The 13,075-nt window shown below is 40.9% G+C and overlaps 1 protein-coding gene across 1 annotated transcript in view; it reads left to right on the forward strand.

Moving 5' to 3' along the window:
- Nucleotides 1–13,075, forward strand: part of LOC311036625 (ryanodine receptor 3) — a gene marked incomplete at its 5' end in the record, with an annotated part of 257,158 nt that overhangs the window by 193,467 nt on the left and 50,616 nt on the right. The window contains 10 exons of the mRNA XM_084045450.1: nt 541–671; nt 1,769–2,092; nt 2,846–3,086; nt 3,760–3,847; nt 4,343–4,435; nt 7,778–7,948; nt 8,150–8,209; nt 8,778–8,912; nt 9,731–9,843; nt 12,866–12,962. Coding sequence (XP_083901576.1) covers nt 541–671; nt 1,769–2,092; nt 2,846–3,086; nt 3,760–3,847; nt 4,343–4,435; nt 7,778–7,948; nt 8,150–8,209; nt 8,778–8,912; nt 9,731–9,843; nt 12,866–12,962 — 1,453 coding nt within the window. The remainder of the gene's footprint in view (nt 1–540; nt 672–1,768; nt 2,093–2,845; nt 3,087–3,759; nt 3,848–4,342; nt 4,436–7,777; nt 7,949–8,149; nt 8,210–8,777; nt 8,913–9,730; nt 9,844–12,865; nt 12,963–13,075) is intronic.

Here is a 13,075-nt window from a genome sequence, read left to right on the forward strand (position 1 = left end):
CTTGAAAGAACTACTGGTTCAGAAGGCATTTGTAGAATCGGCCGCAGGTCCTAACCCATTCAATCTGGGAACACATCTCTGGCATTTTAGATTTCTCTTTCTGTGCAAGCACTCATAGCACGGCACTCTGTGCCGCGCTTGTAGATCTGCTATTTTTGAAAAATCGTAAAAATGTGTGCAAATCTTTTAATATATATATTCGTAAAGCGAACATTTGTAAAATATTTTGTTCCAAGGACCTCCAGAAGCAAAGATTTGAGTTACACAAATGTTCTCTTTAAAGAATATATATTCAAAGATTTGCACAAAATGTTCAAGATCTTTCAAAAATAGCAGATCTACAAGCTCATAGCGCGGCACTCTGTGCCGCGTTATGAGCTTGTATATCTGCTATTTTTTGAATAGCTTAAGTAAAAAATAATGGCTATATAGCTCAAACCTAAAATGATTGAATTGGTTAAATAAGTGGTTTAATGAAATGCAGTGTGTGACCATGCAGCCTTGTCTTGTCCTCTCTCTCTCTCTCTCTGTGACCTCCAGACAGCTGCCAGCCTTAGGGGAGTGTCTGGCCACTCTAGCGGCAGCCATGCCCGTAGCCTTCCTGGAGCCACAGCTCAACCCGTACAACCCCTGCTCCGTCTTCAACACCAAGTCTGGCCGCGAGCGAGCCAGTGAGTCATAAATGTTGTGTTAAAGGGATAGTTCACCCCCTCAAAAATTACTTTTTTTTCCCTCTATTGATTAGTCACCCCATGGAGACTTGAATTCATGTTTTTGTTTTTGTCGCATTCCTCTAAGCCAATAATTTCATGACCGGCAGCGGTTCCGGTAGGAGACATAGAGAGTCTCCTTTGTGTCTCCTACCGGAACCGCTCCCTACCGGCCCGCTGGTCATCGAATTATTGGCTTAGGAATGCGACGAAAACAAAAAAAATATCCTTGAATTCAAGTCTCCATGGGGTGACTAATCGATTGAAAAAAACACAAACATACAAGGTTTGTGTTGTTAAAATGTTTTTTTTTCATGACTTCTTTGAAAATGGCAGATACACAGAGATGCGACCACGTTGTAAGCGTGTTTTTTCAAATAGCCTATGTATTATAGGGTTAAAGTGGTTGAACAGAATGTGATGCTATGTTAACTGATTTAGCTGGAGACCCCCTGACACCACCTCAAGAACCCCTAGCAGTACTACAGTACATTGTAAAATATAGTGTAAATATTCTTTGTTTTGTCCTCATTCACTGTGATCCATCAACCTCACCGAGACCAAATAGCTGTTTTTGGTTAATTATTGGACATTGGTATGTGCATGTCTTTTCATTATTTTCTTATCATGAGAATCATGACTTCTAGGACCTATTTTTTATGATTTTGAAGCCAGTGTTTCCTAAAGTGTCACTAATACTATGGCGGGCACATTGGTGATAGGGTTAGATTACAATCACCTTGAAAACAATGATTTAAAGGGGCAAATTAACCCATTCAATCCGGGAACACGTACATCTCTGTCATTTTACATTTCTTTGGCTATTCAAAAATAGCAGATCTACAAGTTCATAGCACGACACAGAGTGCCGCGCTATGAGCTTGTTTTGAAATATGAGCTTGCTTTGAAAATATATGCAGTATACTCAAAGATTTGCACACAAAAAAATAGCCCAAAGAAAAAAGAAAAAAACACACACAGATGCGTTCCCGGGCTTTAATAGGTTAAATGTAATTAAAAGGATGTGTTATTAATATTCGGGCCACCACCACTATCAGTCCTAGGCCTGCCAGACACGGTCGAGGAGATGTGTCCCGAAATCCCGCGTCTGGGCGGCCTGATCAAGGACATCAACGACATGGCGGAGTCGGGCGCTCGCTACACGGAGATGCCGCACGTCATCGAGGTGGTGCTGCCCATGCTGTGCAACTACCTGTCCTACTGGTGGGAGAGGGGCCCCGAGAACCAGCCGGCCAGTGGGGGCAGCGTCTGCTGCACCACCGTCACCTCGGAGCACCTCAGCGTCATCCTGGGCAACATCCTGAAGATACTGAACAGCAACCTGGGCATCGACGAGGCCTCCTGGATGAAGAGGATCGCAGGTGGGCGTGGCTCACTGTTTGTAGATGAAGCTCAGTGATGGAAAGTGACTAAGTACAGTACTTGAGTAAAAATGTACCATTTTGATGTTTTTTTTTAACTTTAATGGAGTATTTCCAATTTTCAATACTTTTACTTCTACTCCACTACATCTCAGAGGAAAATCTTGTACTTTTACCACACTACAATTATTTGAAAATGTTAATTACTAAGTTACTTTGAAGATTTCGATTATTATTACAAAACATACATTAACCACTTCAGCCTTTGGCAAAGCGACGCGTTGTGAGGCGTTTTACATACAGTAAGTCGGCCTCCTGGTGGCGCTATAAAAGGCAGATGTGAACAAGAAAGGATACAAAATAACCGCTCTGTAAAATATCTTGTGCAAATTAAATTGACAGGCGAACAAAATGCTTTCTTAACAGTGAGTAGCAACTTGTTTTATGTAAACCTGGCAGTGCTTTGCAAGTATCACCAAGTTGTTTTATGTAAACGTGGGCCCATTTCAGTTCTTATTGCTTCGATAAGAATACTATAAAATGTAATTCAATCCTGGGCTACTATCAGTGGTTAGGATGTATGAATACAATAACATTATGAATACTGTACATTTAGGCAACGGTAGCTGCCTAAATTGCAGTCACTTGGTACTTGGACCAAATAGCAGCAATTTTTCCAAATGTTTTTGAAAAATGTATTATCTGACTTCCTCTGCGATTCCTTTTGGCTCGTTCTGTTGGTTTTGTGTGCAGTCTACGTGCAGCCAATCATCAGCAAGGCTCGCGCCGACCTGCTGAGGTCCAAGTTCCTCCCGACGCTGGACAAGCTGAAGAAGAAGACGGTGAAGGTGGTCACGGAGGAGGAGCTCCTGAAGGCCGACTGTAAGGGAGACACCCAGGAGGCCGAGCTGCTGATCCTGGACGAGTTTGCGGTTCTCTGCCGCGACCTGTACGCCTTCTACCCCATGCTCATCCGCTACGTGGACAACAACAGGTGTGTTGTGTCGTCGACAGTGGTGGAAAAAGTATTCACATTGTTAGAAATACTCTCTTACAAGTTAAAGTCTGGAATTCTAAATTTACTTGAGTAAAAGTACACAAGTATTGGTTCAAAATGTAAAGTACAAAAAGTAGAAAGTACTCATTATGCAGTTGAGGTTTTCAAATATTTTGAAAATAGCAGATCTACAAGCTTTCATCGCGACGCATTGTGAGCTTGTTGATCGCCTATTTTCAAATGGCCGAAATGTATATGCTGAAGTGGGTAATTTATGTTTTTTAATAATAATCAAAATCTATAAAGTAACTAAACTAAAGTTTTCAAATAATTGTAGTGGAGTAAAAGTATATGTTATATATGTTTGTTAGGACGAGGAGAGGTAAATTGTCGCTGTCAGGTGGAAAACGCGTATGTCCAAAACCTTTTTCTTTTATTATTAAAAAATAAAAACGTGACAATAGCCAATCTACAGCGTGTCACTATGCGACACGTTGTGATCTTGAAGATCTGCTATTTTCACTACTTTTGGGTGACACTCTGGTATGATGAACTAGGGCATTAATTTACCAAAAATCATAAACATTTCAAACATGGAGATTCAAGGTTTCTGCCTGACAGCAACTAAATGTATTCCACCATTCCATCCATTCCCTTTTTACTGTTACAGGTCAAGATGGCTGAAGGAGCCAGACGCTGACTCCAATGAGCTCTTCAGAATGGTGGGAGAGATCTTCATTCTGTGGTGTAAATCACATGTGAGTCACACATCTTTAAATATCCCAATCTAATCATACAAGTTGAACTAGAACAGTGGTTCTCAAACCTTTTAATTTCAAGGACCCCTATCCCAAGGAACCCTGAGGGTCCCTGGACCCCGCTTTGAGAACCACTGAACTAGGATTAACTGAGGAGCCAGTGGTGTAAAGTAAACTTGAGTAAAAGTAACTAAGTACTTTAGCTACTAGTTACTTTGCAGATATACAATATACATTATTACATTATAAAACATACATTAACCACTTTAGCCCTATTTTATACCTAGGCTATTTGAAAATAGCCGATCTACAAGCTTTTGTACTTTTACTCAAGTACATTTTGAATTCCGGACTTTTACTTATAACGGAGTACTTCTACATTGCAGTATTGATACTTTTACTTCAGTAAAATATTTGAGTACTTTTTCCACCACTGCTGGGAGCCGTCGTGGACTGGACCTGTAACAGAGCTTGTGTTGATTTATCTGGTTTCAGAACTTCAAAAGGGAAGAGCAGAACTTTGTGGTCCAGAATGAGATCAACAACCTGTCATTTTTGACTGGGGACAGCAAAACCAAGATGTCCAAGGTAGGGGACTTTGGCGGCAAAGAAGAGCGCACGTCTGTGTTTGCGGTTTAAGTTCGGCACAGGCTGTCAAAATACCGGATTTATTGGAATGTAATTTTACCACACCATCTACACTACAGACCTTGTGCATACCTAGGGCTATCCCCCTCTAATCGATGAATCAATCAATTAATCGGTTTGGCCTTAGTTGACCAAGACTTTTAGATAATTAGGCTACTTTGTTTTAATGCTTTTGTCTATGCACATCTAGCAACACTAGATATAATCATTTCATGCTGCTAGTCTATAACTTTCAATAGACCATTGTGAAATCAACATTAGCATGTACCTTACCGACCTGAAAATGCTGTTTTTTTCCACGACTGCATGCACACATTTGACGATTAAAACAACAAATAGAAATTCCTATTAGTCATAGTATATCTTTAGTGGAGGACAGCCATGCATACCTTTTACATTTGCGATACAGTGTTGGAGAATAAGTAAAAGAAACTAAATAAATTCCCCTATGCCACCAAGGGATGGTGTAACGTGACAGAATCCTGGAGCTTACATTAAGTGCCAAAGTGGGGTGATGTGTGAGCTTACTGCTGGGACTAGGGAATTTATTCATGCTTCCACCATTCCAGAGTTTATTTCCTAATTCCGCAGCTTTACTCTAAATTTCTCTGGCAGCTCGTTAAAAGCCCTCTATCCACCTGGGACCCCTGTAAACTAAAAGCCTCAGTTATACTTGGTTGCGTGCCGGTGTCGTGCTCAGTAATTAGCAGATCTTCAAGCTCACAACGCGTCACGAACATGACGCGTTGTGAGCTTGTATATCTGCTGTTTACGGCACTCAACACCAACGCGCAACCAAGTATAAATCAGGGCTTCAGTCACCTCTCTCACGCTTACCCACAGTCAGCAAGTCCATCCGTGTGCGTGCATGTATTACAGAAGCCAAACATCACAGCAGAAATAAACTAACATGCATTCCCTGATGAACAATCAACAAATATTCACACGGCAAACATTCTGTGGTGTCATCAATCCCCCTTGCCAGCGCTGGCAGATGCGTCTGTTGATTGTTTGTTAATCTGTTAGTTTTGGTCCTAAAAGCAAACAAACAAAGGGTTCCCATTATTACACTGCATGTGAATGTGGTCTCATTCAGAATGAGACCACAGTCACATACACTGTAATATGAGTCATTCTGTGTTCTGACTAGGGATGGGATGACGATAATCATTATTATCGTTTATTGCGATAAATAACACTCACAGCTGATCGGCTTAAATGCTCCAGTCCCCAGAGCAGAGCAGCCAATAGCTTGGCCCACTCCGTACCAGGGTTCTCAAACTTTTTTCAGAGCGAGGCCCAAAAGAGAAATTTCGACCCAAATGTACAAAAACACTTAAGCCCTAATTCACAAATAGTGAAAATAGTGAAAAAATCTATTTAGAATTTATTTTCAGAAATTTAGCAAAATGTTATTTTTTCCTGATTTTTTTCCCGCAATTCGCAACCCCATAAAAATGGGGCCGCGGCCCAAAATGGGTCGCAACCCTGTGCCTGGGAAACACTGCACTATTACTACATCCATAAGTCACATCACGCTCCATTCATCACCATGTCATGACATCATAAAACTGGAACATGACTCATCTCAGCTAATGAAAGCCAACAGCACAGTGACAAATCATGTGATCATGCAGTATATGTCACTGCTAGTGTGTTAGCAGCTGATGGATGACAGCATACTGCCCTGGCAGCTCCTGCAAGCCATCTCCATGTTTATACTGTACAAGGCAACGTTTGTGTGTGTGTGTGTGTGTGTGTGTGTGTGTGTGTGTGTGTGTGTGTGTGTGTGTGTGTGTGTGTGTGTGTGTGTGTGTGCACACGCACGCACGCACGCTCACACGGGAGTATGTGTACAAAGCAAAGTAGAATTAATTTCCCTTAAGTCGTCTTCTAATTCCTGGGCCAGCTGAACGCTTCAGCGGTGAACATTAAAGTCTGCCACTGTTGACAAATAAAGCTTCAGTTCCCTCTGGCTTTTATTCAGTATGTACGCTCCCACTGTGAAATAAGCTCCTGTAAACCACTCCATCATCCTCAGGTCAAGGTACCTGCACGTTGGCTCATTGTTAATCAGAAACAAATACACTTTTACATTTATTTATTTTTGCTAATACTTAGTTGACCCGGGACGGCTCTGTATTTCTGCTCTAGAGGCACTGTAAAGCTTGTAGAATGTTCCCCCCAGAATAGGGATGCTAGGGTTCATGTGGGCAAGGAGACTCTTTTGATGTCTGTCAAGTGCTACCAAGTGCTATCTAGTGTTAACAAGTCTTAAGGTCCTTACATACCGGCGAATATAGCGAATATACGCAAAATTCGGACTCGTTCCGAATAATTAAAAGACGCTTTTTCGCTTCGCTTTTTCGCTTTTTCGCTCCATGTACGGAGCCATTGACTTTATAAGGTTTAGAAAAAAAACGCATTATTCGCACAAAAAAATCGCCCCGGTGTGTAACAACCTTTAGGAAGAACTTTGGCTCACTGTTATTCACAAATAAACACCCTTCTTTTTCTTTTTTTTACCTTAACTCATTGAGTGCCATTAACGTGTTTCACGAGTTTTTACCGCTATGGCTCAACGTGCCAATGACGTGTTTGACGTGTTTTTGAAAAAATAGTAAAAAAACAAAAACATGTTTTTAAAACATGTTCAGAACCCAAGATATCATCATCTGAAGATGTGCAGCTCCATCCACTCCTTGTTTAACTTAGAAATGAAAAAGGCTGTATCTCGCTTCCTAAGCACTTTTTTTTTACTTTGAAAAAAACTGTGGCACTGGGACAACATCATTCTGAAATAATTCTGGCAATTCTGGCACTCAATGAGTTAAAGGAGTATTTCAACCTAATCTTCATATAATTGGCTCATTAATGCTCATTATAAATATGATACAATTTCTGTCTACTCACTCTGCGCCTCATTGGTTGGCTATGGTCAGTTCAGAAACCAGCAAGTCCCTGTGACATACAGTTCTAGCGTCTTGTCCAGGGGGTGTACTTGTACATCATGTCCAAGGGGTGTACTTGTACATCAAGCTGCCTCTCGCTACAGAAACAGGAGATAGGCTCCTTCTCTATATGGGCCATATGACTCGGGAACGATTGGTTCCCAAGGCTACTTATTTACTTACTTATATATGCGCACAGGTTGAAAATGGGTGAAGTGCTCCTTTAAGAAGACTCCTTTGAAGTCTGCCAAGTGTTTTGTTTTCTTCTTCTTCTTCTTTCTGTTGCATCAAGCGTCAGTTGATGTAAAACACATGTTGTTGTACTTTTCAGTCTGGAGGTCAGGACCAGGAGAGGAAGCACAAGAAGAAGCGTGGGGAGTTCTACTCCATCCAGACGTCCCTCATCGTGGCCGCCCTGAAGAAGATGCTGCCCATCGGTCTGAACATGTGTACCCCGGGGGACCAGGAGCTCATCTCCCTGGCCAAGACTCGCTACCTTCTGGTGAGACTCTTAATCTCCAGTGGTGGGAAAGTACATTTACTCGAGTACTGTAATTAAGTACAATTTTGATATATTTATTACTTTACTGGAGTCCTTGTGTGGCTCTGAATGCCATCAGTGAATTTCAGAGCCACTGATGTAAACGTTTGGGAAGCCCTGAGTTGGTGGGTGATTAATTTGATCCCTCTTACTGTCTAACAGAAAGACACAGATGACGAGGTGAAAGACCACATATGGCAAAATCTGCACCTTCAAGTAAAGGTAAGCTGGCTGAAATTCAAGCTACTGTGTAACTAGCGATAATAATATATGATAATAAGCGAGATAATCAATGGGGAGTGGGTCATTATTGAAAACATTGAAAACGCCTGTTCTCGGTTCTGGTGACTGATATTGTCCTTCTAATGCGTGAGGAGACTGTGTTTTTTCAATTACTTTTTTCATTTATTTGTTTATAATTTTTGGGGGAAATGAAAAAATAAAAGAAATGAAATGAAAAAGTAATTGAAAAAACACGGTCTCCTCACACATTAGAAGGACAATATCAGTCACCAGAAGCAAGGACGGTGTTATCTAACATGGTTAAAATGGGGTTTGAAGTTTGTATACGAAGGGGGCGTCTGATAAAATGAATATCAAATATCTAAATACTGAATTAAGCAACTTAAAACCTGTGTGTGGTGCTCTCAAAAGCCTGATTAGACATTAAAATGACACGAAACATGTTTGAAAGTGTAATATCCCTTTTAAGTACAATTCGAGGTACTTTACCTTCACTTGAGATTTTCTCCACTACTTCTAGTTAAGTAAAATATGTGTGTCCTGCCAGTCAGAGGACCCGGCGGTGAAGTGGCAGCTCAACCTGTACAAGGATGTGGTGGTGAGAATGGACGCGACCCCTGACCCCCAGAGGACGGTGGACCGCATCCAGAGCATCTCTGCTGCCGTCTTCAACCTGGAGCAGGTTAGAGAAGAAAAACCTCCTGCAGTATCTCCATATTTTAACGTTGTACTCGATCATACTACAGCGTCACACAGAAGTATCAAAATGATGATTTGACAAGGGGTGCGACAATTAATCACACTAATCGATTTAATCAATTATGTGTAAAAAAAAAAAGTGATCAATAAAATAATTGATTAATAAACCGATCCTTATTTTGGCCATGTCGTTATTTGCAGAAAGTACAAAAACTAAATGTAAAAAGAGAATTCACAACACATCGTAGGTCGGCTATTATAGTATAAAATAGGGTATAATAAATAACTGATTTTCTTTGGTTAAAGTAAGCTCTATATTCAGATAGATGCGACAGTATAGTATGTTTGTTCAGTAACAGGAGTCTCCCTGTCGCTCGAGCTCTTTATTAAACAGAAAATGCATTTTCAGGTCGGGATACCAATTTTATCCAATCAGGATAGAGAACTCAGTCAGGAGTGTTTACAGTTTAAACAATTGAAATTGGAGGTGATGACACAAAGAAATGAGCAGACAAAACTGGAACTGGAACACTATAAAATGAACCTGATAAATGCTCTTGACTGGCTGACATTATTATCACCTACTTATCAGAATATATTGCTTTAACTTTTTAACAAAAAAACAAGTTTTGTTTTAACCAAAACAATATCACTTACCCTACCTTTAAACCCCATTAAAACCAGGAAAGCGTTGGCTATTAAAAAATAGCAGATCTACAAGCTCGCCACTACTGATTTAGAAAGCATTGCAGAATATGGGCCTCTTCAGGTCTTAATGGGTTAATGTCTGTGGTGTTATAGGTGGAGCAGCCGTTGAGGTCTAAGAAGTGTGTTTGGCAGAAGCTGCTCTCCAAGCAGAGGAAACGAGCGGTGGTGGCATGCTTCCGCATGGCTCCTCTCTACAACCTGCCCAGGTATTATTACTCTACTGTGTAATACTCTTCATACTCTTGTATTTACGCTAGTATTTACTCTAGTAATACTCTATCCTTTTGTCTCCAGTCATGGTACAGTATTACACCAACCTTTTTTTCAGGGTCAGCCCTGGATCAGGGCATCAGTTTCTTGAGAGTGTTCGGGCCGCTGGGCAGCGAGCGTTTTCAGAGCATGTTTATTTTTTTAATGATCAATCAATCGATTGTGTTCCGGCCCCGATCAATGGATCCAACATAGTATACTTTTAAGTTCTTATATATTGTACCACCATGAAAACCACATTTTCAAGGTTTTAAAGAAAACCATGTCATTTTTATATAATATATACACATCTAAAACATCTATCAAAAATGAAATGAAGAAATGTAAAATAAATGTCAAAAATTGTTCAAAGGAAATTCATAAAATCAAAGAAATTGCGTATTTTCTTTTTTTAAGTAATGAAAATAGCAGATCTACAAGCTCACAACGTTGTGAGCTTGTAGATAGGCTGTTTTCACTAGTTTGGGTCCCGAGAAGAAATCTAATTTCTCTTCATGTTTGTCCCGCATGAACACAAAAACGTCCTGCAATTCAACGATCATGGATTAAAGTTCCTTTTTAGCTTACCTTGCTCCTCACTAATCCTCAGTATAATTTCTGTCCACTCACTCTGTGTCTCAGAGGAGGGCTGTGGACAGTTCAGAAACCTGCCTGCCAGTGACATCATCGGTCGGTAGGTTTGGAAATGTCAAACACAAGATTTCAAACTTATTTCTTTTTTGTATTTAATTAATGCAGTAACAATGGTTTCTATTTCATCATGCTAACTTTCCCAGGAAGAGAAAGGCTGTAGTTTCTATAAGCTTGGAATCCCCATCGATTCTGTCATTGGTAGGCAGGTTTCTGAACCGTCCACAGCACACCAATGAGACGCAGGGTGGGTAGGCGGACATTGTGCCATCTCATTATGAGCATTAGTAGGACGATAGGGTTGACATGAAAAGTGCTCCTTGTGTCTCCTTTGTGTTTCTTGGCCAATTACCCGCGCTGTGCGGCCTCCTCTCCGAGCCTCACCAATCTCATTCCTCTTCGCCCACCCTCTTCTGACCCTGCGTTAATGTGCAGCATCCCTCCCCCAATCTGTAGGACAAAATGGCTGCCCTGCGGCCGTTATTAAAGGAATTGAAAAAGAGCACAGTAGCAATTTCATGGCCCACTGCTCTGTAACTCAATCACAGGGAGGCCGGGCAGAGAGAGACAGTAGGGAAGAAAACAATTATGAAGGCAGACCTGGGGGGGTTATTGAACCTGATGTGGCACCTATTCGGGGGGACCATTTGCCAGGAAAAGCCGATATATAAACTCACAACGTGGCACAGTGACGTGCTGTGAGCCTGTAGATCGTCTATTTGTGGCTTGAGTAAACAACTGCAGACCAAGTACCAATAGTAGAAGGTTTTAATGATTAATGTTGTTGCCCACGCTGTGTGACTCATCAGTGACTGTGGTCCTTTTTGCTTCTGCTTGTGACACAGAACTAGTAATTATGAAAAATGATTGATAATTCATGGATTAGCTTACAGTGCACACAATACAGCATCCTTTTAGATTTTAGATGTTGTGTTTGTTTGCAAAAAATGAATCATGTTTTTTAGATTTTAGTTTGTGGGATGGTTGTGGGCTGTTCTCTCATTCTCACACTTTCTATTGTCTCTGTGAGTGGTAGGAATGTATAAAATCTGTCATTTGTCTCTTTTTTTATCTCTATTTAGACTGTTGTTGTTGTTGTTTATCTTTCTCTCTCTGAACGCCACATTATATGTACACATATATTTATATTAGGGATGCAACAGTTTATCGAACTCACTTGATCGATTGAATCGATTATAAAAATGATATACAGTATAACAGCACTTCTCAATTATTCGATTAATCAAAACAGTAATCGATCGAACAATAACTAAGAAAATGATGGATTGTTGTGGCCCTAATATATATATATATATATATATTGTACCTCGTCCCCCTCAGGCACACAACTAATAATTACTTCCTGAAAGCCTACCGACCTATGTGGCTGGAGGCAATGCATGAGAACACAGACTATGACAGTCTGCTCTCCATGCTGACGGTAATGGAACGCTGACCTGTTTGTATGAGCTCCCATACCCCCCCCCCAACCCCCAACCCCCTTCTCCAGCCACAGTCTGTGCTACAACTGTTAACGCTAATTCAATGCTTCCACTGGTAGTTCCGCTGGTCATTGTCCTTGTATGTGAACATAATACTCGATCTGCTAATAAACCAGTGGTTCTCAAAAGTTTTAATTTCAAGGACCCTCGGTTTGGTATGCATTAACCCATTTAGACCTGAGGCCTTCTAAATCAGTTGTTCTCACACTTTCAAGATGTTTAAAAAAAATCTAAATGTACTAGATGTACAAGCTCGGCACGAAGTGCCGCGCTGTGAGCTTGTATGTATATCTTTTTATATGTTATTTTTGAATACCCAACGCAAAAATATAAAATTATTTCCCGGTTTTAATGGGTCTTTAGGCCTCGGTCCCCCATAACTTTGAGAGTGTACAAATGGAACCAAATGGACCCTTAAGGTTCAATTTGCTTCCATTTGTACACTGTCAGAGTTAACAGACCTGTAAGGGTTCTTTTGGTTCCTAGCTAATCAATCATTTAGTTGGAAACCACTGCAAATAAACTGATTCTGATATAAGCTAATTGTATCAGGGTTGTTGCAGTAGTGTAATACATTGATTTGCAATCTTTTTAATGTCCAAAACCCCCAGTTAGATATGCATCAGCGGGCACAAATCTTTTCAGATGGGGGTCCGCGGCCTATACTATAATTTTGAAGGTCCTTGACATGAAAAAGTTTGAGAACCATTGTTCATGGTGACCAGTTGGACATGGCCGGTGCTCTATACTAACCGGGCATTAACTACTTTCCTTGGGCTCCTAACTAACTAACACAGCTTTAATCTCCTCTCGCTCCCTTCCCCAGGCATCGCTCTATTAATCTCTTCCTCCTGGCCTATCAGAGAATATGGATAGAGGCAGAGGAGTACTCTTTTGAAGAGAAGCTAGTGCAGGACCTTGCAGTAAGTACTCGTCTCATCCCACGGTGCCAGGATGTAGATTATCCACTGTAACGTTCCGCAAATCGCCAGGCCTTTTGACCCCTGCCGCTTTTGTGTTGTCGTGGCTGATTGTC

Source organism: Gymnoscopelus microlampas, assembly GCF_963454915.1.
Source record: "Gymnoscopelus microlampas genome assembly, chromosome: 20".
Classification (NCBI taxonomy): Eukaryota; Metazoa; Chordata; class Actinopteri; order Myctophiformes; family Myctophidae; genus Gymnoscopelus; species Gymnoscopelus microlampas.